Here is a 27994-nt window from a genome sequence, read left to right on the forward strand (position 1 = left end):
CACAAACTCTACAAAAAATTTATCATAGAAATTAAGAGTTGTTAAAATGACTACTCTGTCTGCTTCAGAAATCTCATTCGGACTCTTTCATAAAGAAATATCTCAAAATATGGAAGAAAGATTTTAATCTAATGTGGTAGTTATAGAAATTTGAAGCAAATTAATATTGCGACAATAGGAAAATTGTAAATAAGTTATAGAAAATGAACTTTGTGGACTCTTCTGAACCATAAAGATGGTTTAATGATTCCATGGTATAAAAAGTTGTATATGATAAAATATTAATGTAAATCTAGGTATAAAACTATCTATGCACTGTACATACAGCTAAGCATGTGGGTGGGAACAAACCTAAAAGTTGCTATGTAAAAACACCAAGAATGCTTGTGTTAAAGTGGAAAAATTGTGCACAATGGTTATCTCCAATTTCTCTCAAAGAAGTTTCCTCTGATTTAAATATAAAAACAAAACTTGGAAGAAAAAATCTTATATCATATTTCCCCCATCTGTTACCCAAAATACTTCTAGATATGCAAACATTACCTGATAAACTTTGATCTTCTTTGAGAGTGAAGGAATTTTTAATTCAACTATTTATCAATTAGTTAATAAATAGTAATACAAGTAAATATTAATACAAGTGTGTAGAATTCAGTTCATATTAATTATCTTATTAGGGACAATTGAATAAATATGTTACTGTATTGTATACATTAAACAAGAGATATTTTATAAAGTTAGTATTAAATGGTTATGTTTATAGCGAGTGTTCTAAAAATTTCAGTAGCAGTTATGGCTTTATGAAAATTTAACAAGGAATAGAACATGTTCAACTATTTTTCCCACATTTTTTCCAAGAACAATTACCAAGGACTTCAATAATAATAAAAAAAATATTTGATAAGTTATGTCATATTATTTGGACAGGAAAGCTATTTAAAAATAAATTCTAGCTTTCTTGAAATTGAGTGATACATCAGAAAAAAAGACAAAGAGATATATTTAAATTTTAATGTATGCTGTGAAATAATGTATTTATAGTATTATTTCAAACATACCATTCATTATTAATGGTATTATTAATAAATAAAATAATCACCAAAGAAATTTTAGCTATTTTTGCATATAGCGTTAGATTTTTAAATAAGCACTTTTTAGATGTAAGAAATGGAATTGAAAGGATGACTCTAAGAATTTATTAGCAGAATAATTAACATCAATAATTCCTGTCACTTCCATGTTTATAAAATGAAAAACTCTCATATATCAATTCTGATTATAATAAATTATTCATGAAGAATTGCATAGCTTGAAAATTGGGGAGTTACTGGATTTTATAGCAGAAAATCTATAAGCTCCTCCACAAACGTCATAGGGTAATGTGCTTTACTGATTCCAGGGTATATTTAAAGAGCAATTTAATGAAGTAATATTAAAGCAAATAAGGAAATCAGAAATATTAAAGTAAGGCTATCTGGATATTATATAGAATTATAGACCCATTCATTTTTTTAGCTAATTTAGAACATAGTAACATAGGCATTTTCTAGAAGGTATCTAGTCCAGCAGTATTACCTTTGCTTTCTTGGACTGAATGAGATTTGTTACTAAATAAACATTAAGGATTACTTTATATGGTGGTAAAACCAAACTTAATTTTATATGATATTGTATGTGAACATAAATATACAAGCCTACTTAGGTATACCTGATGCAGTTTACTTATTTTAAGTGGGGAAGCAAAGTTAACTGTGTTCTGCTCAGACAAAGATATTTTTCTCTATGCAGATTAAATTTAAAGGGAATACTAGTAGGACTTTATGCATGTAAAACAGCAACATGGGGAAACTTGTCATGCTCTGGAAATTTAGTTACAGCATTCATTACCTGGGACTAATATAACAAATGACGTTAGGCAACGGGAGTTGAGCACAGGCCTTCTACCTTCTTTAGGCAACACTGTATCCATGAAAAGTTATGACTTACGCAAGTGAAAACAGAGAATTTCAAGAATAAATTTCATTTAATAACCTCCCTCAGGGATAAATTTAATGGGAATGTGACCTATTACTGATGGGCCTAGTGTCATTCTCAGCGGCAGGAATGGAATAAAATCCAGCTTTCCTGACTCCCCGTTTATTACTGTCCGTAACAAACACAGGAGTCAGGTAAGATAATTGTGTCTTGCAGTCTTTCTGCTCTAATTCAAGTGATTTCAGCTGGCGTGCTCCTCTTCTTATGTCTTTCACTGTGTACAGATGTTTGTCCCTAAGTGTTCTTGCCACTGTTTCTCTCATGGAATGGTTGTTGATATTTGTAGCTGAAATCCAAGCTGATATTACTTTAACAAAACTTTAAATATTAGTGCGCTTAATTACAAATGGTATCCCAACGACACCTTTCCTATATGATTTTGAATCCTGCTTCCAAAATTTCATTGCGAATGAAATTTAAATATTTGAATGTTTATAGAAAGAGCAAATGTCTTCTCTGTTGTAGCTCCCAGTAAAGTTTATTAGTGCTTTTTTGGAGGCGATTACTTATTCAATAGTTTTGTGTTGAACCTGCATGTGCTGTGCATGTGTACCTGCACAAATGAGCAGGTGTCTATATCAGGTACTGAAAATTGACTTCGAGAATATCGGCTCATGTATGTTTCTGTTCTGCTGCATGGACCACGTTACTTATTCTTCCTAAAGATGAGGAAGCTTTCTGCAAAGAGAAAATTTTTATTTTTGAGTTTTGCAAGAACTTGATACAGGTTGCCACTTCAGTCTCATCCAGTATGTATTATTCATAGACTGATGACCTCTGATAGTGTCAGAGGTATGCTGCAGGCATCTGATGGGAAAATACCACGTCCCTTTCCCCTAATAATGGACCTTTCCTTCATCTAACATGAAGGAATGGAAAGCAGATATGTCCATTCGAAAGAAGGGGGGCTAATTTCCATATATAGAAAATAAATGTTTTGGGCCAGCCCCATGGCGCGGGAAGCTGGGAGCGCAGTGGCGCTCCCGCCGCGGGTTTGGATCCCATATAGGGATGACCGGTGCGCTCACTGGCTGAGCGCCGTGCGGGTGACACCAAGCCAAGGGTTGCAATCCCCTTACCGGTCACAAAAAAGACAAAAAAAAAGAAAGAAAGGAAATGTTTTTATTTTTCCTCAATAAAACATTTGTTTCTACCACTGTCCTTTATTTTGTGTCCATAGTATGAAAATGCCAGAAAATTTCAAGTGAATTATTAATAGAATTCTCAATTACTAAATTTATCATGCAGACATTATGAAAAAGGTTTAAAACTCTGCATCCTTTTCCCTTTTCTTCTTCTTTGGATTTTTGTTCTTCGAAATGTTCATGGTCTTTGTGTACTAAGAGAAAGAAGAAGTGAAAACATGAGTCAATCATGTTTGCTAATAGCTTTTTTCCCCTAGTTTGATAAATTTTCATAAATAAGAAATCTAAAATATATTTGTGGAATTCATCTTTTATGATGTCCCTGTTTTTCATCAACATAGATAATCCAAAATTGCATTCATTTTAATGAGAATAGTTTATTAAATCATATTCAAATAAGTAGCTTTAGTAAATTTTCAATAGTAACTAGACAACTTAAAATATTAAGTAAAAAAACCCCCATTTTTGTGTTCTTTATGATTTAAAGCATCTGAATAATTTTAAGTATTCTGATGACTTTTTGAAATTTTCTCTTTTCGTATGACTACGGGACAAATGGAGGGGCAGTTTTACATGCTACTTTTCTGGACATAGTAACTTTCCTCTGTGGCTTTTAATTACTATTTTCATTAGTCCAGTTTTGAATTTCTGCTAAAATTTAGATGAACTTATACCTATATTCTAGTAATTAATAACTCTTAATTTTCATGTGACTGTACATCAGATGTGGAAATGAAGGCAGGAAACTGATAAACTTGGAAAGTAAAGTAAAAAATAACAGAGACTGTAATGATCGTATAAATAATAATAATTCTTCCTCTTCTATTTCTTGTTTTTCTTCTCCTTCTTATTCCAAAAATTGTTTTCAAATTATTATGATTTTTCTAGCACAGCAGAAATATAAATAATTGACCAAATAGACTATTGAATTGAAATATGATTGATTTTACTTTCAATTTTATTTATCTTTACCACGAGTCAGCTTATATTCTATCAAATCTTGAAACTAGCCATGTGCTTAGAAATATAAGCTACTGACAATATTTCCACTAGAATGAAGTTTAGATGTTAGAAATACTTTGTGTATTGGAATTGATTTTATTATAAAATGACTATGGATTTAAACTCAGCAATAATAAGTGTGTCATTGAATAATACATGTGTTCGTGTTTGTATTTTAACATTTTTGTATCTCTTGCATGGCAATCCAAACAGGTAGAGATAAAATTCAGGCAGCCTCTGCCTCCAGGGGGTTGGTCACTGAGCAGTTATCTGCTTACCAGTCAATTGCAAACATGAGCTAATTTTTTCTAAGCTATTTTGTTTGTTTTTTGCTTAGTGTCCCCAGTAAATATTAGCAGAGTAATAGAAGTGTCAAGCACAGGTAGAGAACACATAAATCACAAGTATTCTGCATCTGATATATTCTTTTAAAAACTGGGAGATGGCCTTTCTGTATTTGAAATGTTCTAACATTGCCAAGGGATGAATATACCCTGTAAGCATGTGTGTGCTATGTCATGTAATCCATCTCCAAAGGTAAAAAAAATAGATGCATCTTTAAAAATAAATATCAGTTCCCTGATAAAAATATCTTCTCTAAACTTACCTCCAGAGTGACTATTGATTTGATAAAAAAGCAAAAATAGCATATTTTGTGTGCCACCATGACTCACTAGTTCTCACTAGAAAAACCAGCTGACAGTGTAAAATCTGAATCCGGTCTAACTTCCGATATGACTGTAATGTGTCCTTTTTGTTCCTTGTGTGGGAATGATGAAAGTCTGAGTGATGTGCCATCACGTACGTGTGTCAGGAGCCATCTGCCAGTTTTGACTGTCGTGGACGAGCCCACTATGGAATGACAGCTGAGTGACATTGTGTGATGGCTGATGCCGCTCACTAGATTGACTACCTGTTAATCCAGTTTGGCTTTTGTCCCTGTAGCGAATTTTTTGGCTATTTCTTAAAGCTCCTGTCCTAACCTGTGCTTTCCTTCTAGCATGCTAAAAGCCCTTTTGGGGGATTACTTATTAGTAAACTGGTCTGCCAGGGTAGATTTGTCTAAAATATATAAATTAAGTTTCTTCTTTAGGATAGCCTAATGATGGCTTTTTCTTTCTGTGTTGGAATGTTATGAAATGTCCAGATTCATTAAAACTAAGAACAACTGCAAAGTTAATGAAGAAAAAAACCAACTACAGTAGTTATACTGGGTGGTTTTTTTGAAGTGGTTGTATACAGATCTCGGGAGCTTGTTTAGCCTCTGTCTATATACCATGGTTCATATAGTGGAGGATTTCCTTCTACTTAAATGCCACTTCTTGCCTTTATTCAAACTACTCACAATTTTAAGGTTTTTTTTAATTGGCAATAAATGTTTAGGTTTAATTGGAAAAAGATCTGTTGATTTCCTCTTACTCCGACTCAAAACTGCAACTCCAGCATAGAATTACAAGTTGTTAATCTAGCAAAAAGGTTCTGAGCCCTCAATCCATGGTACAAGCCTCTAAGCTAAACAAGAAAAGGGTGAAATTAAGACACCATAAATTTTTGTTTGTTTTATGTGGGAACAGGTAAAACTGTGACTTAGTTTACCCTTTGCTGTCGTTAACCACACTAAATAACTCTCCTTTAACTTCCTTTGTTTTTAAAGGTACTTACTAAACTATGGGGTTTATCTCTTTGCTAGACAAAGATGAATGCTCCAAGGACAATGGCGGGTGTCAGCACGAATGTGTCAACACGATGGGAAGCTACATGTGTCAGTGCCGTAATGGATTTGTGCTGCATGAAAATAAACATGACTGCAAGGAAGGTATATGGAAAGGAACGCTCTTTTCCTGACATCTAGAATTCCGTGTGGTTTGGATAAAGGACTGCTTCCAAGAGAGTTCATTATTTCAATGAGTGGTATCATTGTTGACTATTCAAATGTCAAAAAAAAAAAATTCTGCCTAATGTTTAAAGATCTAAGGCATACTATTTGATCTGCACTTCACACATGGGTGGCATTATAGCAACTTTGTATAACAGACATAGAAGCTGCTATAATGCCATCTGGTAGCCAGAAAAGTACCACATTCTCCCCAGGTCTTTGTAGGACAGACCTTATAGCATAATTCATATTTAAACTTAACTTTTGCTAAATGTTTTGCATTTTGTATAATATCCCCTTTAAAAATATCTCATATACATGCTGCATGAGTGATGTCCCTTTAAATACCAGGAGTGTCAGACTCAAATGCCTACCAAAGACAGACATTTGAAAATGATAGATACTGTGTCCTTTAAAGTGTAAGTCGTGACTTTGGCCAAAAGAGTACACTGGTAACATAAGAGCACAATAATAGCCTGCCAGATTTCATCCCTGAGGCCTTACAAAATTTCAATTTTTTTTAAAGCAATTACTTAATCCCCTCAGCCACTATAAATTAGAAGGAAACAAGAAAAAATTGTTCTGTTCTTGTTTCTTCCTTTGAGGGTCTTTTCCCAAATTTTCTACTTTTATTTTATTTATGCCTGTTTTGAGAAGGGAATTCCTAAAGCAGATTTTATAGCTTTACTCTTCAGCATAGGTACCCAACTAGAACTGCAGCTAGATAGCAACATGCTGTATATACATTAGGATAGTAGAGGATATCCTGTGTTCACCTTTGTTCCGTTCAGTTCCATTCAAATATCGTCATATGTCAGGGGTTTGTTTTTTTGTTGTTTTTTTTTCTCTTTTTTTAAATGAGATAATAGCATTTTGCAGAATCACATGCAAGCAGGAATTTTTTTCTCTCTCCACTTTGATGTATGAGCATGATATTTGTAACTTGGTAACATATATTATTAAATCAATAGGCTGAAAAATAGGTCCAGTATTTTTCTGCAGACATGAAAATTAATTCAGAGAAAAAACAAAACAGCTTTTGCACATTATACAGGTAGCTTGTGGCTCACAGGTAGCAAATGTGTCTCTGTTCATTACAGTAGCTAACATTTTCAAGAAATTCTTTTATGGTCACTTCCTTTTAGATAGAATGACTTTCAGGCACCGCTTAATAAAGTTTAGTTTTGTTGCTAGGAAAGGGGTTGGATTTTCTTTCATCTCCACTATGGTTTTTGCACTTTGTACATTTCAGCCACGAGCCTCTTAGCTTTGTCTCAGGCTATTTGACAAATTTTGCAGACTCTACATTTCATGTGGCAAGGCAAGGACAGGAATAACGGATTTTTAGGAAACCCTTGTTATGACTGGATCCAGACTTTTAAGGCTATTGTCTGGCTACAGAGTCTTGGATTATTTGACAAGAGCTGCATCTCACCTTTCCATTTTTTGTTTGTTTGTTTGTTTGTTTTGTTTTTTAATTCCTCTGTTGAAAATCCCAGTCTAAACCAAGATGCATAGGGTATAGCTTCATAAATTATATAGAACGAATACAGCCTGAGCATATTAAATATTTTTGAAATTTGATATTAACAATGTGGAATGGTCTCATGTAAAGTGAGATTATTTTAATTGTTAAAAACCTTAAAGAAATTTCATGCTAACTGAATGAGGTATTCTTTGAAATGAGTTCAGAAGCTATCTACAGGGATAGTAGCTGTTCACTTATTTTTCCACATAGTACTTCATTGGCTTTGATGAAATAAGAGTTAATTTATTTCACCAGCTATAATTATGGTTTAGATATTTAAGTGGATGCTTAACTAAGGGAGAGAAAAACTGTAAATACATGATTCACAAGTTGCTTTAATGATATTAATTAGCTATAAATGATGTTTCTATTAATAGGAAAAAAAAAGAATTGAAAAAGGCATAGTCCATTGATTTTTGTTTGTGGCATTGATATTTTTGATTGTCACTGTATGTTGATCTCCTAAAGTCTGAGCTTATGGACCCTGGCTGTGTAAAATAGCAGTTCATTTTAGGCGTTTATCTGATTCATAGTAAACACTTAATTTTATGTGAGTCAGACAACGAACATTGCCTGATTATGCTCAGTAATACACTTGCCAAAGCAGGTGAATATGGTAACAGAGACTGGAGCGATGGTTGGCTAGTGATCAGGAAAGTTGTTCAACAGTGCAGTGGGCAAATAGGCTGCTTTCTTTCTGGCCCAATCCTGGGCTGAATTTCCACACTGACCAATATTATCATTATTGGCACAGCTGAGTGTGAACAGAAGATCCACAGTCCAGGTGGCCTCATCACCAGTCCCAACTGGCCAGACAAGTACCCAAGCAGGAAGGAATGCACATGGGAAATCAGTGCCACCCCCGGCCACCGAATCAAATTAGTAAGTGAGCACGTCCTTCTTTTCTCTATTAAGTTCACCGCCCATGTCTTTCATGCTAGCAAGTGAGAATAAATGAACGCTTATGTAATTAAATTGAATCAGTAGGCAGCTGGAAAATATTGTTTTTACTTATGCTTTGCTACTCACACTAAAGAAATCCTTGATTTCTCAGGTCAAGGTATTCTCTTCTAGGGTTCTTATTGTGGACGCTTTAAAGGTATTACCCAAATTGCAGCAAAACAGGAGGCTCTACCTCTTAATATGTTACTGGTGGTGAAGTATCCAACTGGGAAAAATAAACAAGGAAATAAAAAAATAAATTAAAAATTCAGCAAGAAAACAGTGGAATAATTATTCACTTAAACACAACATAGTATATTAAACTGGTTGTGTCAATGCCTCATATACAAAGCATACTGTTTTTTATAATAATATCAAGTTTGTCTTGTGGTTTGTAGAATACTATTTTGGCATAATATATTCCTCTCTGTAGAGGGATATGGATATCCTAACATTTCTCTCACATATTTCTCTGCATGAGTAATTCAAGTATGAATATAATGTTTGTCATCCCTCCTGAATCCCTCGAGTCTTTCATTCTGGCCTAGTCATCTGACAGTAAATGATAATTTCATTATAGGCTATAGAGTACTTGAAAAGTAGAATTTAAAGAAATAAAATCACAGGAATATAGAGATTTTTAACAATTTCGTGCAATATGCTGTTTTTTGAAACATGAGGGAATGCCAGCTGGCAAGGCTCAGCACAAAGTGTAACAGACACTGTAACAAACAACAGAAATTGTCTTAGGAATGAGGCTGTCAGTCCAGCATAGCTCACTGGACTAGTCCAGCCATAAGGTTAATTTTAAAATGCCCTGTTTGGAACCTTCCCTTTAGTGAATTTTTTTTTATTTGCCAATAAAGAGGACTTATTTATATACAACATTGTAATAAAATCAGAGACAGACACCAAGGCATTTGTATACCTAGTATGGAATTCCTTCCAATCGCCACATTTGTAAGTGACTTTCCAGACAGAGGCATCAGTTCATTTCAGTCACTCTGCTGAAGGATGTTAGATGTTGAGGTGACAGCATTGTGGAACTCCATTGCTTTCAAGTCCTGTCCAAGGTTCTGACTGAGAGGATAATTTCCTGAACCTTATGGACTGAAATAGAGAGGCTGCATGCTTTTCAGCCTTAAAGTTAGCTAAGGAACTTGGGAAAATAGATTTTCCTGGTGACATTACTTTATGTGACCCAAATTTTTTCTGGTATCATATTCCTTCTCTCTGAAGAACTTCCTTTTATATTTTTGTGTAGAGTATGCACAGTATCACTTTTGAAAGATATTTTCATTGCATATAGAATTCTAGGATGACAATTCTATTTTTCTTTCTGCACTTTAACACCTTACATTATTTTATGGCTTTCATAGTTTCTTATAATTCTGTTGTAAATTTTATCTTTATTCTTGTGTAAGTAATGACACTTTTTTCTATGGCCACCTTCAAAATTTTCATCAGAAGTTTGAATATAATGTATATAGCTGTGTTTATGTGTGTGTGTGTGTGTGTGTGTGTTGTGTATGTCTGTTTAGTAATTTTGTGGTATTTATCCTTCTCAGAATTCATTGAATTTTGTGCATCTGTATTGTCATGTCTGTCATTAATTCTGGAAAATTCTCAACCATTAGTTTTTCACATAATTCTTCTGTACCATTGTGTCTCTTTTTCTGGGATTCAAATTACGTATATACTAGATTGCCTGGTAATATCCCACAACTCCTGGATGTTCTGTTTATTTCTTTGTCACTCTTTTTGAGTTTAGGTTTGACTAATTTCTACTGACCTATCTTCAAGTTCATTGACTATTTAGCTGTCTTGAACTTGTCAAAAGCATCCTTTATCTCTCTTACCATGTTTTTCTACTTCTAGCATTTATATTTGACTCATGATTGTAGTTTCTGTGTTAGTTTGTTCAGCCTGCCATAACCAAATACCACAGACTCGAGGCTTAAACAACATTTGTCTGTTTCCTCCTAGTTCTGAAGGCTAGAAGTCCAAGATCAAGGTACATTCAGGGCTGGTGTCTGGTGAGGCCTCTCTGCCTGGCTTGTAGACAGCAGTTCCCATTATGTCCTCACATGGCCTTCTTCTGTGTGCATGTAGACAGAACAAGCTCCAGTGTCTCTGACTGTTCTTAGAAGGACACCAGCCCATGGGATTAGGGCCCCACCCCGATAATTTCATTTACCCTTAATTACCTCCTTAAAGCTTTTATCTCCAAATTTAACCACATTGGGAGTTAGGGATTCAACATGAATTTGGAGGGGGGACACAATTCAATTCATAACACCATCTCTCTGCCAAAATTCTGTCTGCTCTTGCATGGTTTGTACATATTTTACTAGAGAGAGAGAGAGGTCCTCATGTGCTGTCTTATTAAAGCCCTCAACCTCACCCATGACCACCAGTAAACCATGAACTTAATCACCTCTTCAGGGCCCCACCTTTCAATTACCAGAAAAGGATTTCTTACCCTCAACAGGTACAGTGGGAATTAAGCTTCTAATATATGAATTTTGGGGGGCAAAATTCAGTCAATCCACAGCAGTAGTGTATTGTTTTTTTTCTTGCTTTTTAATGTGTCATGTAATTTTTGATAAGACAGCAGACACTATGTGTACAACATTTTATGTCTAGAAGTGAACACGTCTCTTCTCAGGCTATCAGTGTGTATGTGTGTGTGTGGGAGAGGGTGTTAAGTAGATCTAGTCAGGAATTAAGCTGAGTTTGGATTTTATTATTCCTATGTTTACTTTCAGTGCACTACTGGCCTCAAATTCCTTTTCTGTAGGGTCAAGCTATTTTCAGAGGTAATTCAAAGGTATTTTCTCCATGTTTTTCATCACCCATTAGCTTCTCTGTTCATGCCCACAACAAAAACTGTAGCTCTCCACACTTTTTTCTCTTTGCCAGAGGTGGATGGAAGTTGCTCGTTACTTGCTAGTCTGATGGTGAAGAAAAGAGGTTTTCTATTGTTTCAGTATAGCCTACACCTTAGACGGGTCCTGCATGTTTAAGTCTTGGGGTTAAACTTTCTTATTGGTCCTACCTCTTCCCTTCATGGTAGCCAAACTGTCTGTGTTCCTTATGGGTCTTCTGTGGGAGAGAATTTTTTCTTCTCCCAGTGGTAGAAGATGCCTGATGTTACTGGTACAGAATCTAGGACTTCCCCCAGGAGTAAAAGCTTTTGCTTTTGTTTTCGATTTGTTTTGTCTTTTTTTTTTTTAACCCTTCCCCTGCCTACAGTGGGTCTGTACCTTTGCCCTAGGGGTGACAAGGTTTTCTGCTCCTTTCTGAAAAACTTAGGGCTTTGTTTTCCAGAGAAGAATTGAGGCAGGGCTTCGAGCTTTTCTCAAAGCAGTGACCACTTCCTCCCTCAAACCTACAACACCAAGAAAAGGCATTCATGCATCTCCTGCTCTGTCTATAATTTTTCTCATGAGCAGGAGGTGGAAGCCCATGGAGAAGAGCTTGTGAGTGGGTGCAAACTCCCCCTGTGTCTGCAGCTCCCAGGAGTTCTATACTTTTACACTCATCCACAGCTGACCTTTACTAATTCATTAAAAATCTTAGCTGAGTTCTGAACTGGCTGTATGAAACCCACCTCTCTTCCTTCTGTGGTCTGCCACTGGTGAGCCAACTCTTGTCTCATCTCTCCTTGGAGGGGCCTGACATTCAGTGGGTTTCAGACTACTTGGTTGGTTTATAACTTCAGCTCTTTGATGTGTTCAGGCAACACTGTGATTTTTTTAGTCCACATGGATTTTTCTTGTGAGGGTAGAAATAACACAGTTCCAGCTTCTATATCCAAGGGGAAAAAGAAATGATATACCTCAATTTAAAAAATAGCAGTACTTAATTCGTTCCCAATTATATCTCTTTCATTTATTGAACGTCCCATCTAACTCTAGGACAGTCTTTTCCTTTACAATTTATAGGCTTTATTTACAGGCAAATTTATTGGGAAGTATCACAATAATTTGTGTAACACAACTTGCTGTTCATCTTTCGGTTAAGTAAGGTGGGGATTGATTTATACCAGTAGCTGTGGAGCTTTTAAAATCTGCCTTTGCTTCTTATTTACTTTGGAAGAGCAGTCTTTTAGACTCCTTAAAAATTTATGAGAATCTCAGAGACCACAATTAAAACTGCCAATTAAGTTTGTACAGAAAGTCTTTCTATTTTTCAAATATAATTATTGTGCAGATATTTCAGGATACATACAAGTGATATCATTTTAATAATTTTGTTGAGCATTAAGGTGTGGTATCCAATACTCAGGCTTTATTTTTTAAGCCAATATTCTACTTGAGGATCAGGACATAAAGCATATCTGTTCAACAATGGTCATACTTGCTAGTATCCTAAGAAGGTAATATCCAGAAGCAAAAAATGAGAGCTTTAATACACATATCATCTACCTTTTAGATATTTGAATTTGTGCTCTTTGTGGAATTAGTTACGGTATAAGCCAGGTTTTCTCAAACATTAGCATGCATCGTAATTACCTGGAAAGCTTGTTAAAACACACATTACTGCCACCGCAAAGTTTCTGATTCAGAGGTTAATATTGACCCCTCTGATCCCATTAGTCATGTTCATATAAAACCTGACTCTCAATATCACCCGAAGAGCCAGGGTCAGTAGAAAGTGTGTCATATTGTTGCAGTGTGTTACAGCGAACTCGCAAGGAGAGGCAAGAAACACCAAGGCTTGAGACAGGAAGCAAAGGTTATTGATGCTGGAAGTGGCTCAGCTGACGCCTGTCACAAAGGCTGAGCCCCAAACACAGTGGGGGGTGCGGCTGGGGGTTATGCAGTTCTATTTCCTGGTTTGGGGAGATAGCAATTGTCTCTTTATTAGGGCAAGCGTGAGGTGTTCAGCAAGTAGGGGTGGGGAGAAATGCTCTTCTTTCCACGGGTGTGGAAAATCCCTGATTGGCAACAGCCGCAGCAGCACAGGGCACAGCTGGGCAAGCACAGGTGCCTCAATAACACAGTCGATGTGAGCTCTAAGTGACGGTTTAGTTCTATATTTTTTAACTCTTACATTTTGACATTGTTGTTGCTTGTGTTTACTATGATTGCCTCCCTGCTTGTAATTTAGCTGTTATCTAATGTTAATCTACTTTAAAACAGAAATCACCATCTATTGCAAATGTCATCCAATGGACATTTGGTGAACAACTGTTTATAATACCCATTCACACCATTCAATCACCTACCTATCTACCCTGACATTTATTATACAGGAATTTTTATCAAGATGTTACATTGTATAAAATAAATGTGTTTTGCCTGATTTCTTTAGGTTCCTTAATTTTCAAGGAAGAACTTCAGCCTGAACTGAGATTTAGAAAGTGGACTCCAATGAAACTTGAAAAATTATGAATTCCTTAAATCTTCTTAGGCTAAGAGCTAGTGATAGATACTTACTAACCCACTGGCTCCTTTATGGGGCAGGGCCGAGAGGAAAGGCAAATAAAACATTTGGTGTTCCTTTGTACACAATGGAGCTTTCTTTACAATTCGTATATTGTCACCCTTTTTTTCCTTTGGCTGGGTGGAAAAGTAAGGAAATATTTCTCATTTTTTTAATTTATTTTTTTCAATTGAAGATAAAATTGTATGTATTTGCCATGTACCACATGCTTTTTTAAAAGGAACTTATTTACTTTTTAATTGAAATGTATTGATTATATGTATTTATGTGATACAGAGTTACAGTTCAATACATGTATACAATATATGATGATCAAACCAGGGTGATTAGCATATTCACCGTCACAAAATGTGATCATTACTTTGTGATAAGAACATTTGATCTCCTCTTTTCTAGCCATTTGAGAACATAAAATAAATTGTTGTTCGTTACAGGTACCCAGCACTGCTGTACACCACTAGAACGTTTTCTCCCTATCTAGTTGTAATTTTGTGTCCATGTAACCAACCATTTCACCCACCCCTTCTCAGTCTCTAGTAACCACAATTCTACTCTCTGCTTTTAAAAATTTAGCTTACTATTATTATTTTTTAGCTCCCACATATGAGTCATAACATGAGCCATTTATGTTTCTGAGCCTGACTTAATTCTCTTAACATAAGGTCTTCCAAGTGAACACAGGTTGCTACAAATGAGAGGATTTCATTTTTTTCATGGCCGAGTAGTCTTCCATTGTGTATATACCAGGTCTTTTCTATCCATTCATCTCTCGATGAACACAGACTTTGATTCTAGATATTGGCTATTGTGAATAGTGCTGCAATAAATATGGGGGTGCAGATATCTGTTCAATATGCTAATTTGCTTTCTTTTGGGTAAACACCTAGTAGTGGGATTGCTGGGTTATATGGTAGTTCTACATTTATTTTTTTGAGGAAACTTCATGCTGTTTTTCATAATGGCTGTACTAATTTACGTTTCTACCAACAATGTATTAGAGTTCTTCTTTCTCCGATTCTCACCAGCATTTGCTACTTTTTTGTCTTTGATAATAACCATCCTAACTGGGGTGAAGATGCTTTCTCATTGTAGTTTTGATTTGCATTTCCCTGATGACTGGTGATGTTGAGCATTTTTCTCATACACTTGTCCATTTGTATATCTTCTTTTTAGAAACATCTATTCAGTTCATTTGCTCACTTTTTAATTAGATTATGTTTTTTATTTTTTATTTTTTTGCTGGCGAATTGTTTAAGTTCCTTGTATATTCTGGATATTAATCCCTCGTCAGATGAATAGTTTACAAATATTTTCTTCCATTCTGTTGATTACCTCTTCATTTTGTTGATTGTTGCTTTTGCTGTGCAGAAACTTTTCAGTTTGATATAATCCCACATGTGTATTTTTGCTTTTATAGCCTGTGCTTTAGAAGACTTCTCCATAAATTTTTTACTCAAACCAATGTTTTGAAGTCTTTGCCTTTTGTTTTCTTCTAGTAGTTTTATAGTTGCTGGTCTTACATTTAAGTCTTTAACCCATTCTGAGTTGATTTTGGTGTATGGCAAGAGATAGGGGTTTTAGTTTCATTCTTCCACACATGAATATCCAGTTTTTGCAGCACCATTTCTTGAAGAGGCTGTCCTTCCCCATTGTATGTCCTTGGCATCTTTGTCAAAGATCAGTTGGCTGTAGATACACAGATTTATTTCTTTATTCTGTTCCATTGGCTCATGTGTCTCTTTTTATGCCAGTACGATGCTATTTTGATTATAGCTTGCAGTAATATTTTTAATTCAGATAATGCCTCTAGTTTTCTTCTTGTTGGTCAGAATTGCTTTGGATATTCAGGATCTTTTGTGGTTCCATATGAATTTTGGGATTGTTTTTGCTATTAGTATGAGGAATGTCACTAGTATTTTAATAAGGATTGCATTTAATCTGTAGATTGCTTTGTGTAGTATGGTCATTTTGACAATACTGATTCTTCCAATCCACAAACATGGAAAGTCTCCCTATTTTTTCGTGGCCTTTTAAATTTTCTTTTATCAGTGTTTTGTTGTTTTCATTGTAGGGATCTTTTATCTCCTCGGTTAAACGTATTTCTAGGTATTTTATTTTTATGGTAGCTATTGTAAATGAGCTACGTAATAGACATACACATTAATTTGTGTTCTTAAATCAGTGAATTTTCAATTATAAAGCTAAATGTGAAAATTAAGGAGTAGAGTTGTATTTAGAAGTTGAGGGGCCGACCCCGTGGTGCACTCAGGAGAGTGCTGCACTGGGAGCACAGCAGCGCTCCCGCTGCGGGTTCGGATCCTATATAGGGATGGCCGGTGTGCTCACTGGCTGAGCGCAGTGCGGCCGGTCACTAAAAAGACAAAAAAACAAACAAACAAACAAAAAAAAAACTTGAGGATATTTTTGTATTCCTTCACATCTCCTTCTTCTTATTTTTTTTTTTGTCAAATTTGAATATGACCTTTATTTAAGAAGACCTTTCCCTATGCAACTAATTTTTACAATTCCGTCAGATAATTGCTTAAGAAAGTTTCACTGGAGTTTATTTTGCTAGCCAAATTCTGTTTCAATCTAAAAGATGTTTTTAAGCAATCATTTGGCCTCTTTATGTTTCTGCCCTTTTCCCATTCTAGTGCTAGGAGGAAAAAAACTGTTGAAGTTTGATTATACATATTTTGGGGATTCAATGTTGACATATGTTGATCAAATCAATATTACTAGTATAAATATTGTTACAAATCATACTTATTCTTTATGCCCCTTGTCCAATCTCTCCCTATCCCCCTCTCCCTCCCCCCTTCCACCTCTGATGCCCCTAGATTTCTTCTCTCTCCCTCTGAAAGAGTCATGGTTACTCTGTTCATTTGTTGCCTAGATGGTCTGTCCAATGCTGAGAGGTGTGATCAGGTCCCCCAATATTATCATAGAGCAGATGCTTCTTCTGTCGCTCTGGAATGGGCTTCGTGGAGGGAGACATCCTCTTCTTTTCTTTGGTCTCTGCTGGACTTTCATGTCTCCTTCTGATGTATACACTGATCTTTATAAATCCCTGAAATATTATCTTCAGATGAGTGCAGTAAAAATTCATTCTGAATTCCAGCAGAGTAATTCATTCTGAATTCCAGTACAGAGCTGGAGTCCAGAGAGCCTGGTCGTGTCATTTAAAAATATTTGCAATAGGTACCCTTACGTATGTCAGTCTACAATAAAAATATGAAAGTTTTCAATGTTTCCATTTCTTGAAAGTGCTTCTCAAATTGTAAAATGTAGCTTGACCAGGTGCATCCTTACTGCACAAAACTGTACTTGGGATAGACATCACTAAGAACTAATGTATGTGTACTGCCTCATGGTTTCAGAGTGTTATCATGAATATTATTTCAAGTAGGTGTCATAAATGACACTTATAGGAAAAGGAAGCAGTCCCAGGGAGTGTAGGTGACTGGGCAAGTTTATAAGGCTCTAAGAGTCTGACCTTCAAACCCAGGAGTTCTGTGTCTACACTTTATCTTATTTATTTATTGATTTTTATTGGGTATGAATGTTCATGAGATACAGAGCTGATTGTCATCCCTTGTGCCCAAGATGTAAAGGCCAGATTTGTACTGGCAGCATGCCCATTACCACAAATTGTGTTTGTACCCCGTCTGCCCCACCCAATTATCCCCAACCTCCCTCCCCCATCCCCTTCCCCCCACCCGACTCCACTTTGTATTCCAAGGTATATTCTCTCTATATATATAGGTCCAAAGCACCACTGTGGTCTTTCTTTCCTTCCTTCTTTCTCTTTTATCTGCCAGTTTTGAGTGATAAGGACATGCAGTATTATCCCTCTGTGCTTTGCTTATTTCACTCACCATAAGTTTCTCCAGACTCATCCATGTTGTTGCAAATGGGAGAACTTCATTCATTTTTATGGCAGAGTAGTATTCCACAGTGTATGTCTACCACATTTTCCTTATACAATCATCCATCGATGGACATTTAGGTTGGTTCCATGTCTTGGTTATTGTGAACAGAGCTGCAATGAACACGGGAGTGCAGGTATCCCTTCAACATGATGATTTCCATTCCTCTGGGTATATACCCAGAAGTGGGATTGTTGGATTGTATGGAAGATCTATCTGTAGTTGTTTGAGAAAACTCCACACTGTTTTCCATAGTAGTTTTGCTAATTTACAGTCCCACCAACAGTGCAGGAGTGTTCCCTTCTCTCCTGGCCAACATTTGTTAGTCACCGTCTTTTTGATTATAGCCAGTCTAACTGGGGTGAGGTGGTATCTCGATGTAGTTTTAATTTGCGTTTCCCTGATGACTAGTGATGTTGAATGTATTTTCATGTACCTGTTGGCCATTTGTATGTCTTCCTTTGGAAAATGTCTATTCAGCTCCTTTGCCCATTTTTTAATTGGGTTGTTTGGTTTTTTACTGTGCATTTGCTTGAGTTCCTTGTATATTATGGATATTAATCCCTTGTCAAATGCATAGTTAGCAATAATTTTCTCCCACTCTGTAGGTTATTGTTTCACTGTTTGTTTCCTTTGCTGTGCAGAAGCTTTTTAGTTTGATATAGTCCCATTTGTTTATTTTTTCTTTTGCTGCTTGTGCTTTTGGGTACATAAAGTCTGTGCCCAGACCTAGTTCCTGAAGTGTTTCACTTATATTTTCCCTTAGTAATTTTACAGTTTCATGTCTTATACTTAAGTCTTTAATCCATTTTGAGTTGATTTTAGTATATGGTGAGAGATACATATCTAGTTTCATTCTTCTGCATAAAGATATCCAATTTTCCAAGCACCAACTGCTGAAGAGGCAGTCTTTTCCCTAATGTAGATTTTTTGTAACTAAAACAACATGGTACTGACATAAAAATAGATACTCAGACCAGTGGAGCAGAGTTGAAAACCCAGAAATCACCCCTCAGGCGTACAGCCATCTGATATTGGACAAAGGCAACAAAGATATCTTATTTTTTATTATAGATTCATACATCAGAGAGGAAAGGGATTCATAATTGTTATATGTGTTTGCAAATATAATAATTTAAATGGGATAAAGGTAAAACAAGCTATGAGCGTACTTCAAAAATTTCATAGAAAGATTCATGTTATCTTTTAATTCTGTTTTCCTGGAACTTTTTCAAGTACCCTCATACAGTAGTCCCTTGGAATCACTGACGGATTATTGTAGGACCCCTCAGATGCTCAAGTTCTGGACATAAAATGGTGGAGTATTTGTATATAACCTATACACACATACTTTAAATCATCTCTAGATGATTTATAACACCTAATACAGTGTAAATACTACGTAAATAGTCGTTATACTAGATTGCCTTTTAATTTGTTATTTTTTTATCGTCATATTATTATTTTTATTGTGTTTTTTCCTGATATTTTTGATCTGCAGCTGGTTGAATTTACAGATTTGGAACCCATGGATATGGAATGCCCACTGTAATAATGATTAAATAAAACTAATATACGATAGAGAGATATAGAAGGATTAGAACATATATTTTGGACTCAAAGAGACTTAGGTGTAGATCCGAGCACTTCTCCTTACCAGCCATGTTATCCTGAGAAAGATATTCATCCTTTTAAAGACTTGATTTCTTCATCTGGAAATTGGAAATAATACTTACTCATAGATTTTGTCCATGTATTAAGTAAATATATATATAGTGTTTGGCATGTAAATATTAATATATGACATCCAAATAGTAACCATAGTGATGATAATAATTAAGAAAAATCATATACCATTTTATTGAATTATTCAATCATGATCAATGGGAGTCTTTGCATGGCTTTATTAATTTGAAATTCAATTGTAACAATTAATAATGTAGCTAATAATTACTTCTCAGAAAACTTCTAATTTAAAGGGCCAGATGGTAAGTAATATAGACTTTGTCGACTATACAGTCCATGTTGGAGCAACGTAATTCTGCCTTTTTTAGCATGAAAGCAGCCACAGACAGTACACAAATAAATGGAATTTGTTGTGTTCCAATAAGAGTTTTATTTCCAAAACAGGCTGTAGGCTTGACTTGGCCTGTGGGATGTAGTTTGTTGTTTCCAGAGCTAATTTCCCCAGGTCGGGGAAAAAGAGTTTGAAATGAGTTCATAAGTGTTTGCGCTTATCTTCCCAGAAAATCACACGTGCTGAGAGGGTGGAAACATTTAGCCCTTACTCTTTGTGGAAAGAAGAATAACGGCCCCCCAAAGAGGTCTATGTCCTGATCCCTTGAATTTGTGAATATGTTACGTCACATGGCAAAAGGGACTTTGCAGATGTGGAGAAGTTAAGAATCTGAAATGGGAAGATTGTCCTGGATTATCTGGATGGGCCTGATGTAATCACAAGGGTCTTTACAATCGGGAGGCAGAAGGTCAGAGAGGGTGGAAGATGCTACATTACTGATTTCAAATTTGGAGGACAGAGATATGAACCGAGTAATGGGGGCAGACTCGAGAAGCTGGAAAAATGCAAGGAAACCTTCCTACCTATAACCTCTAGAAAGAGCACAGCCTCGCCTTCCTATTTTACTGACCTCCGCAGCTATAGGAGGATAAATTTGTGTTGTGTTAAGCCACTAAATTGGTGTTAATTTGCTATAGAAGTGATACAAAATGAGTGCATTTGCCCTGATTTTAGAGAGAGAGAGAGAGAGTGTGTGTGTGTGTGTGTGTGTGTGTGTGTGTGCAATCCTGAGCTGCTGACTGCATGATAATAGCTTTAAAGTTCAAAGATACCTTAGTCAAAAGATGCTTGGAAAAAACTCTTCTTACTAGAAAAGAGATAAAGTTCTGAATGAAGAAACACAAGGATCTATGATTCCTGGCTTCATTCACTCTTGCTTCTGAGAAACTCAACTGATCATTAAATTATTTGGTACCTTTTTCATATTTTGAATTAATATTCATTAAAAATAGATAAAACAAAACAAACAAATGATGTTCTAGGATAGGAGCATACTACAATAGACTAATGTGCTTATGTTACTTTGATTTTTCATATCTCAGAGTTTTGCTAAGTTGCATACAGTTGCAATTTACAGCCTCAAATGTGGGATATTTAGAAAACACGAACATCTACAACTGTTATGTAATTCTTCACCATAAATCTGTAAAAAGTATATTTGATTACAATTACAGAGAACTCGTGGAAAAGAAAGGGTGTTTTGAATCAGAAGACTGGGGTTTGTATTCCACTCCACCATTTTCTCCAGTGGCCTCTCACCCTTCAAATATCTTGTGGGAAACCAAGTGGCAGCTATGACCGAAGACTGGGAAAGACAAAAGATGGCCGGGACTGGGGAGCTCTAAAGCTGATCTTGCAGTTGCTCAAATTGCATCAGTCTCTTTAAGTCTCTCATTTTAACTGCTCATCCTGGCTAAATTTAATTTCTGTACAAGTGCTATCATTTTATGATCTTGTCCTTTGTGAATTTATGTAGTTACTCTGCACGGCCTCATCCTGCAGCCAATGCCTGTATTTTCAATAAAAGAACCTCTACAGATGTTCGTATGATGGGACAGCATGTGGAAGCCTGGCCGGTGGCCAGCCAGGTGGGATTAGGCTAGCTCGGGTGTTCCAGAAACACAGTTATTATTTCCACAGCCTACACTGAAAGTTCAGTTCTATTTCTTTGAATGGGACTCCTTCATCTCTTCGCTTGCCTTGTGGGAAATGCATTAGGATTTCTGACCAAAGCTCATGGATATTGACTCTCTTTGGGCCTTTCTAAAACCTAGATTAGTTACTCTAAAATCACAGAAATGTAATTTTGGAATGAGTATGCTTTAAATTTTTTAATACTGAAATACTTATAAAGTCTTAGTGTAAATGCTTAAGAAAAATACTTAAGTTCAAAAATAAAGTGTTTTAGCAGAAATCAGAGTTCTATACATTTAGCTTTGTTAGCTGTTTTCATCCCTCTTGTGAACTTGAGGGACTTTTTGGGAACCTAAATGTCTTCTGGGGACATTTCTGTGGCATTGGTTCCTGGTGGCTGGAAATTTTCACATTCTATATCATTTAGAGATAGCAATTCATGATTCAGCATGTGTCATAGAATAAAGTAATAAATTGGACATCACACTTTATCATTCTGATTTATAAAAAATATTTTAAGTTATTCCAATTTCCCAACGGCTCCTATAATACCTCTCTGTGGCCTAGAAATATTTTTTTTTTATTGAGGTAAAGTCACTAATATGGAGGTCTCCTATGGGGGTATCTCTATTATAAGGGCCAGACTTATGAGATCTCAGCATGTTAGGCCCTTGCTTGTCTGTGATGGAGCTTTTAGGTCAGACTGATTTCTGGAAAAGGACCACCCAATCTTTGCTGTTGACCTAGCAAGAGGAAAATTCATTAATACCTTAATGAATGAGAGTTGTATGTATCACTTGAGTATGTGTAAGCTGCAGAATCTTTGACTAATTTGACTCTTACAGACTCAGTCTGTTTCCATTAGTAATTTGATAAAAAGCTGGAGCTGGTTGGCTTTAGAGCAGGTATCAGTATGGCCCCCAGCCCACCAGCTCAATGCCACTTTGTGTAGTGTGCTCTGTTCTATTAAGCAGATGTTACGATTTACTCCAGACATCCTGCATTCCATTAGGGAGTGAAATAGTCACTTATTTATCTAATTCACTCAGTTTTCAGTGTACCAATCAATGGACTGAACATGTGTGGTCTGTAAATTCTTATCCCATTTTTAGCAGATACTTATAAGGTAGACTTTAGAGCATCATTACCTCCATCTTTCTTATAATTTTCTCTTCTACATTTGAAGTTTCTCTGCTTTTTATATTTACAGATGAATAACTGTAAGTCACATTCAGAAGAGAAAATTACTTAACATGCGGTGGTTTTCAGACATCGTTATTTTTTCAAAATAATGTGTTTTCTTCTTGAAATAACATTGTTCTTATAATTAAGAAGCTTGGTTTCATATTTAATAAAGAACTCTGGATGCAGTCAAGCCAGTTTTCTTTTAGTGGTTTCTTATCAGTTATAAATCGATATTAAGAATGTACGTGTGTACACTATAGTAATAGGGGCTGACTGAGCACCATCTCATGAGAGGCAGGAACCAGACATTCGGGTTGGCCGCATCTGCAGCATTTTCATCCGTGAGGATGGCCGTAAGCATAGGTGGTTGGGTAAATGACTCAGCACCCTTACCCAGGCAGGCAGCCGTCCAGTCAGGGTACGTACTCTGTTTTCTTTACTCCACTCCGCCACTGGATTACAGAGTTTAATAAGGGACAGTCTCCTTCAGTGACTGCCTGCTTTGCATGCTGTGCATCAGGATGAATAAACTCTACTGAAGTCTATTCACTATATTTCCCTACAGTGTTTTTTGTTTCCAGTGAGATTCTTTGTGCTATATTCAATCCAGTGTCTTTGGTTGGATGACGTGGGTGCTCCTTTTTACCCATAATGCTTATGACATTAATAATAACTCTAATGCTTTTTGTTTATAACATTTTTATTCATAATTTTTGAGTAGGGTGCAGTGGAATGAGACTTAAGAGAGATCGGCTCTCTTTTTTTCTTTCTTTCTTCTTTAACGTCATTCCTTTCTCCTACTCCCTAGTTAATATAAATTGCTTCTTTCATTTCTTGCCTTACTCCTCCAAAGTCAGAAGTGACAGTAGGTGGTGTGCTGTGGTATGGAATAGATAAGTGGGCCAGCACTGACAGAGAACCATTCTTGGTCTTTTTTTGTATGTTTTCAAGTGAATTGAGAATTATGATCACTTCACAAAAGTGCATCAAAAAACGTATGTAAAAAGTTTATGTGTAAATATTTTATGTTTCAGGATTGCAACAAAGTTAATGAAGTTTAAAGCATTTTTTATATTTCTTCATGTTTCTTTTCTTTATAATTTTTTAGCTTTGCTTTATAGTCTCAAGTCGTAGTGGTAGTTTATTTTTTCAGTGTCTGATGGTTTTTCTGGGTAAAGAGCTTTAGTTGGCAATAGCAAATAACCTGTAATTCCTGGAATTATTGATCGTTTTGACAATGTTATTTTCAGTTTATCTCAGTTAGACTTTCCCTTGTGTTCTTTAATGTGTTACACATTCAATACATTTTTACTTTAAATTAGCTAAGAGCCACATATAAAAATTACTACGCACTAAATTAGGATGATTTTTAAATGGCATCAATAATGGCAAAACATAGTAAACTTTCCAAGATGCCAAATAATAAACTAAGTGTACCATCTGGAAAGTAAACTAAAAATATTCTAGCCTAAAGTCATATTAGTGTTTTCTAATAAAGTAGTTTGTAAGATCTAAATAAAGACATAGTGAAAATTCCCTTTGTTTTAGTTATTCTGTGAACATTTATTGCATTTAAACTTTGTGAAAATATAATTACTTTATAGGTTTTTTCCTTAGTTTAAGTGTCTGAAGGGAGGATGATATTCAAGTTTATGATCAGAACTAGAAGGAATAAATCTTTTAATATGTTTGTTTATAATTTTCTTTTTTTATCACTGCATTTTAAATTTATTGATCATTAATATTAATCTTGCAAATATTGTAATGAACATGAGGTTTAATGACAATTCAAATATATATATATATATATATATATATTATTTTAATTTATCAACATATAATGTAGTTGATTTTTGTGTCCCTTTACCAATTCCTCTTTTCCTCCCTCTCCCTCCCCCATCAACATCATATCACTTCACTTGTCTTAACAAGTTCAAGGAATTGTTGTGATTGTTGGGTCTTTCTCCACCCTCCAGTTTATTTCTTTGTTTATTTATTTATTTATTTATTTATTTATTCATTCATTCATTCATTCATTCATTCATTTATAGCTCCGACAAGTAAGTGAGAACATGTGGTATTTCTCTTTCTGTGCCTGGCTTATTTCACTTAATATATTTTTTTCTAGGTCCATCCGTGTTGCTGCAAATGGTATTATTTCATTCTTTCTTACAGCAGACTAGTATTCCATTGTGTAGCTATACCACAGTCTCCTTATCCACTCATCTGATGATGGACATTTGAGCTGGTTCCAATCTTTTAATTTGTTTAAAATTTTCTGATGAATCCTCTGGATTAAATTCAAAATAAAATACCATTTTGTTATTATAATCTGTTTAAATTCATTATTATAATCTGTTTAAATTCGTAGTAGATTTAGTTGCGATAGTAGAATTAGTTGCAATAGCCAAATAGTAGAATTTCACGTGACGCTATTCCATCATTTTTCTCAGTATATTTTTTCCAGAGATTACACATTCTACCGATTTCACATCCCCTCTCAGTAACGCACTGCATGGATTGAATCATTTGCATACCCTGAACATATTTCATTGATACGTATTTCTGCCAAAAAGAAAATATGAGTGATTTGTGTTTTTTTTAATTTTTCTTTTTCTTTTTAATAGGCCTTTAGTGAGTTTGAGGTTGAGCAGCATCAAGAATGTGCTTATGACCACGTAGAAGTATTTGATGGAGAAACAGAAAAATCACCAATTCTTGGACGACTGTGTGGCAACAAGATACCAGATCCTCTTGTCACTACTGGAAATAAAATGTTTGTTCGGTTTGTTTCTGATGCATCGGTTCAGAGAAAAGGCTTTCAAGCCACACATTCTACAGGTCAGCAACTTAGGGTCATACTTCTTTTTCTCTAACTGAGATCCAGTCTTTTCTTCTGGTAATTGATTGTATTTGGTTCAATATCAGGATTATAAATGAATCTCCAAGCACAGCAGATGAAATCTCACTGAGGCAGTGTGTGAAACATTTGCAGAAGCAGACATTGTACCTAAATGTCTTTGCAGTTGTTGAACATTTAAGAAAAAGAAAACAATAGTTTTAGTCTGATTTGTGATCAGTGCAATATGATCAGGTAGAACTCTTTCTAAATATTTGCATAATATATTTCATATTAACTTTAGCCGTTCAATTTACATGTTACATTTAACAGATAGAAATCTATAGTTTGGTATTAAAAACTTATGTTTTATCTAATAATCTTCCTGGTTAGCTAGCTTTTGCATTACTATATTTTTGTAAATAAGTTTGGGATATATCTCTTTGTTTGACAGAGCCTCATTGTTTTTCTTTCTTTTATTTGGTGTGCAGCATGACCTTTGTTCTAATCCTAGTCTCTAATTGGACTCTAACAGAGTTCAGCTCTTCTGGAAGTCTTTAAGAGATGAAATTTTATTTAGAAAAATATAGTAATTTTTAGACAAAAATGTAGAATAAAATTGTTTATTATTTGGAGCCAGTTTAAATAATATGTTTCATAAAATCTCTAAAGAATGTCCCTTTCTTCATTCAGGTAGAAAAAAAATCTGTTAATTATAAGTATTTGCTAAAGTCACTTAGTTTATGCTGACACCTAGTGGCATAGCTAATGCATAAACAATTGACACTGGAGAAATCTATCTTGTGAAACATCATGTATAGAGGTCATGTATTGAGATCCAATGGTATAGAATGCACTTGGCATTTTATACATATGTATAACATATATATAATATGTATACTACATGCACTTTACATACATTGAATTCTTGCAAGAATTATGTGACATAGATATTATCTTCATTTTGTGGATGAAGAAATTGAAAATCTGGATGATTAATTAATTTGCAAATGTTTTAAAAATAGTTTCAAAGCCTGGTTTTTATCCTAATTCTGTCTCCAAAGCTATGTACTTTCCAATATAGCATATTTTCTCAATGTAAAACTATTAAATTAGGAAGAAAACCAATATGACGCTGCATCTTTATTACTTGGAACAATAAGAAGATTGACTGCTCCTTTATATAAGTTTTGAGCAAATCCTCTGTTCAAAAATATAACTGGCTGCACTCATTGTATTTCCCTGTTCAGTTCATATTCATTTTGATACCCATGTGAGCAACCCTAATCGCATTTTGTTAGGTAATACGTGCCTCGATTATTGTTTAATCCAGCCCTGTCATTTCAGAAATGAGAAATCTGAGGCTAAAAACTTAAACGACAATCAAAATAGCACAAAAAAACTAGTACCAGTTGGAATTAGAGTCCTGGCTTCCCAACGCCTGCTTATTTACCCTTCTTAAAATTTTTGGCATTACTTGTTTATTAATTTGATTGTTTTTTTTTCAGTTATGTATAAATTTTTGCTCTCACTTAACCAGCTATTTTGGAAATTTCTGGGTAGATCTCTTTACACTGCTGTTTTTCTAGTAGCCATATATGCTGAAATATTCTTAGGTACTGCTTGCTATTTATTTTTCCCCAGAACATTCTCTTTAAAAAGTTCATTTATTTTATGCTCTTTTATTAAATATTTTTTGACATCTTCTTTGGATAGACCATGCAATACTAATTTATAGGAAAAAATTAGAAAGCTGTGGGAATTTATAGGACAATATAAGGAATTTCTGCCTGTTGACAGTTTACAATATGATAAATTAAAATTTGGATTTTCAGTTTATCTTGCTTCTGTTGGCAAGACAGCCAATGCCAGTAGCCCACCTGTCACCTTTTGCCTCATATATAATGCACTTATCCATTATTTATAGCCTTCTAGAATATGTGTGGCTGTTATTGACGGGCCCTCAAGTCTACATTTTAATTTGCTTAAGTAAATTTATATTTATGTATAAATTTTAATTTTACCCACAAGAAAAACTTCTAACACTATGAATTTTAAAACCAAGTGATTAGAAATATTGCTATAATATAGCTTTATGGCTCTTTTTCCCCCTGCAGTAGTACTGTGGGAAATACATGGGACATGGACTTTATTGGAAATAGTCCTTTTTACCTCTGACAGTAGCTTCGAATTGTAAGTTCAAATTTGTATTAATCAGATAACAAGTGGTATTACTCCAGCTTTAAATAAAACTAATTGAAGGAAACAAATGTTTTAGTAAAAAAGAAAAGAAGTCCTGTGTTTTCTCTCAGAGGATATGGCTATAATACAGAAAGAGAGGAGAAACATGG

The 27994-nt window shown here is 35.1% G+C and overlaps 1 protein-coding gene across 1 annotated transcript in view; it reads left to right on the plus strand.

The window, feature by feature from the left end:
- TLL1 (tolloid-like 1) overlaps positions 1 to 27994 on the plus strand; it is a gene marked incomplete at its 5' end in the record, with an annotated part of 95009 nt that overhangs the window by 58928 nt on the left and 8087 nt on the right. The window contains 3 exons of the mRNA XM_008591972.1: positions 5872 to 5997; positions 8340 to 8467; positions 25432 to 25645. Coding sequence (XP_008590194.1) covers positions 5872 to 5997; positions 8340 to 8467; positions 25432 to 25645 — 468 coding nt within the window. The remainder of the gene's footprint in view (positions 1 to 5871; positions 5998 to 8339; positions 8468 to 25431; positions 25646 to 27994) is intronic.

Source organism: Galeopterus variegatus, unplaced genomic scaffold (assembly GCF_000696425.1).
Source record: "Galeopterus variegatus unplaced genomic scaffold, G_variegatus-3.0.2 Scaffold7452, whole genome shotgun sequence".
Taxonomy (NCBI): domain Eukaryota; kingdom Metazoa; phylum Chordata; class Mammalia; order Dermoptera; family Cynocephalidae; genus Galeopterus; species Galeopterus variegatus.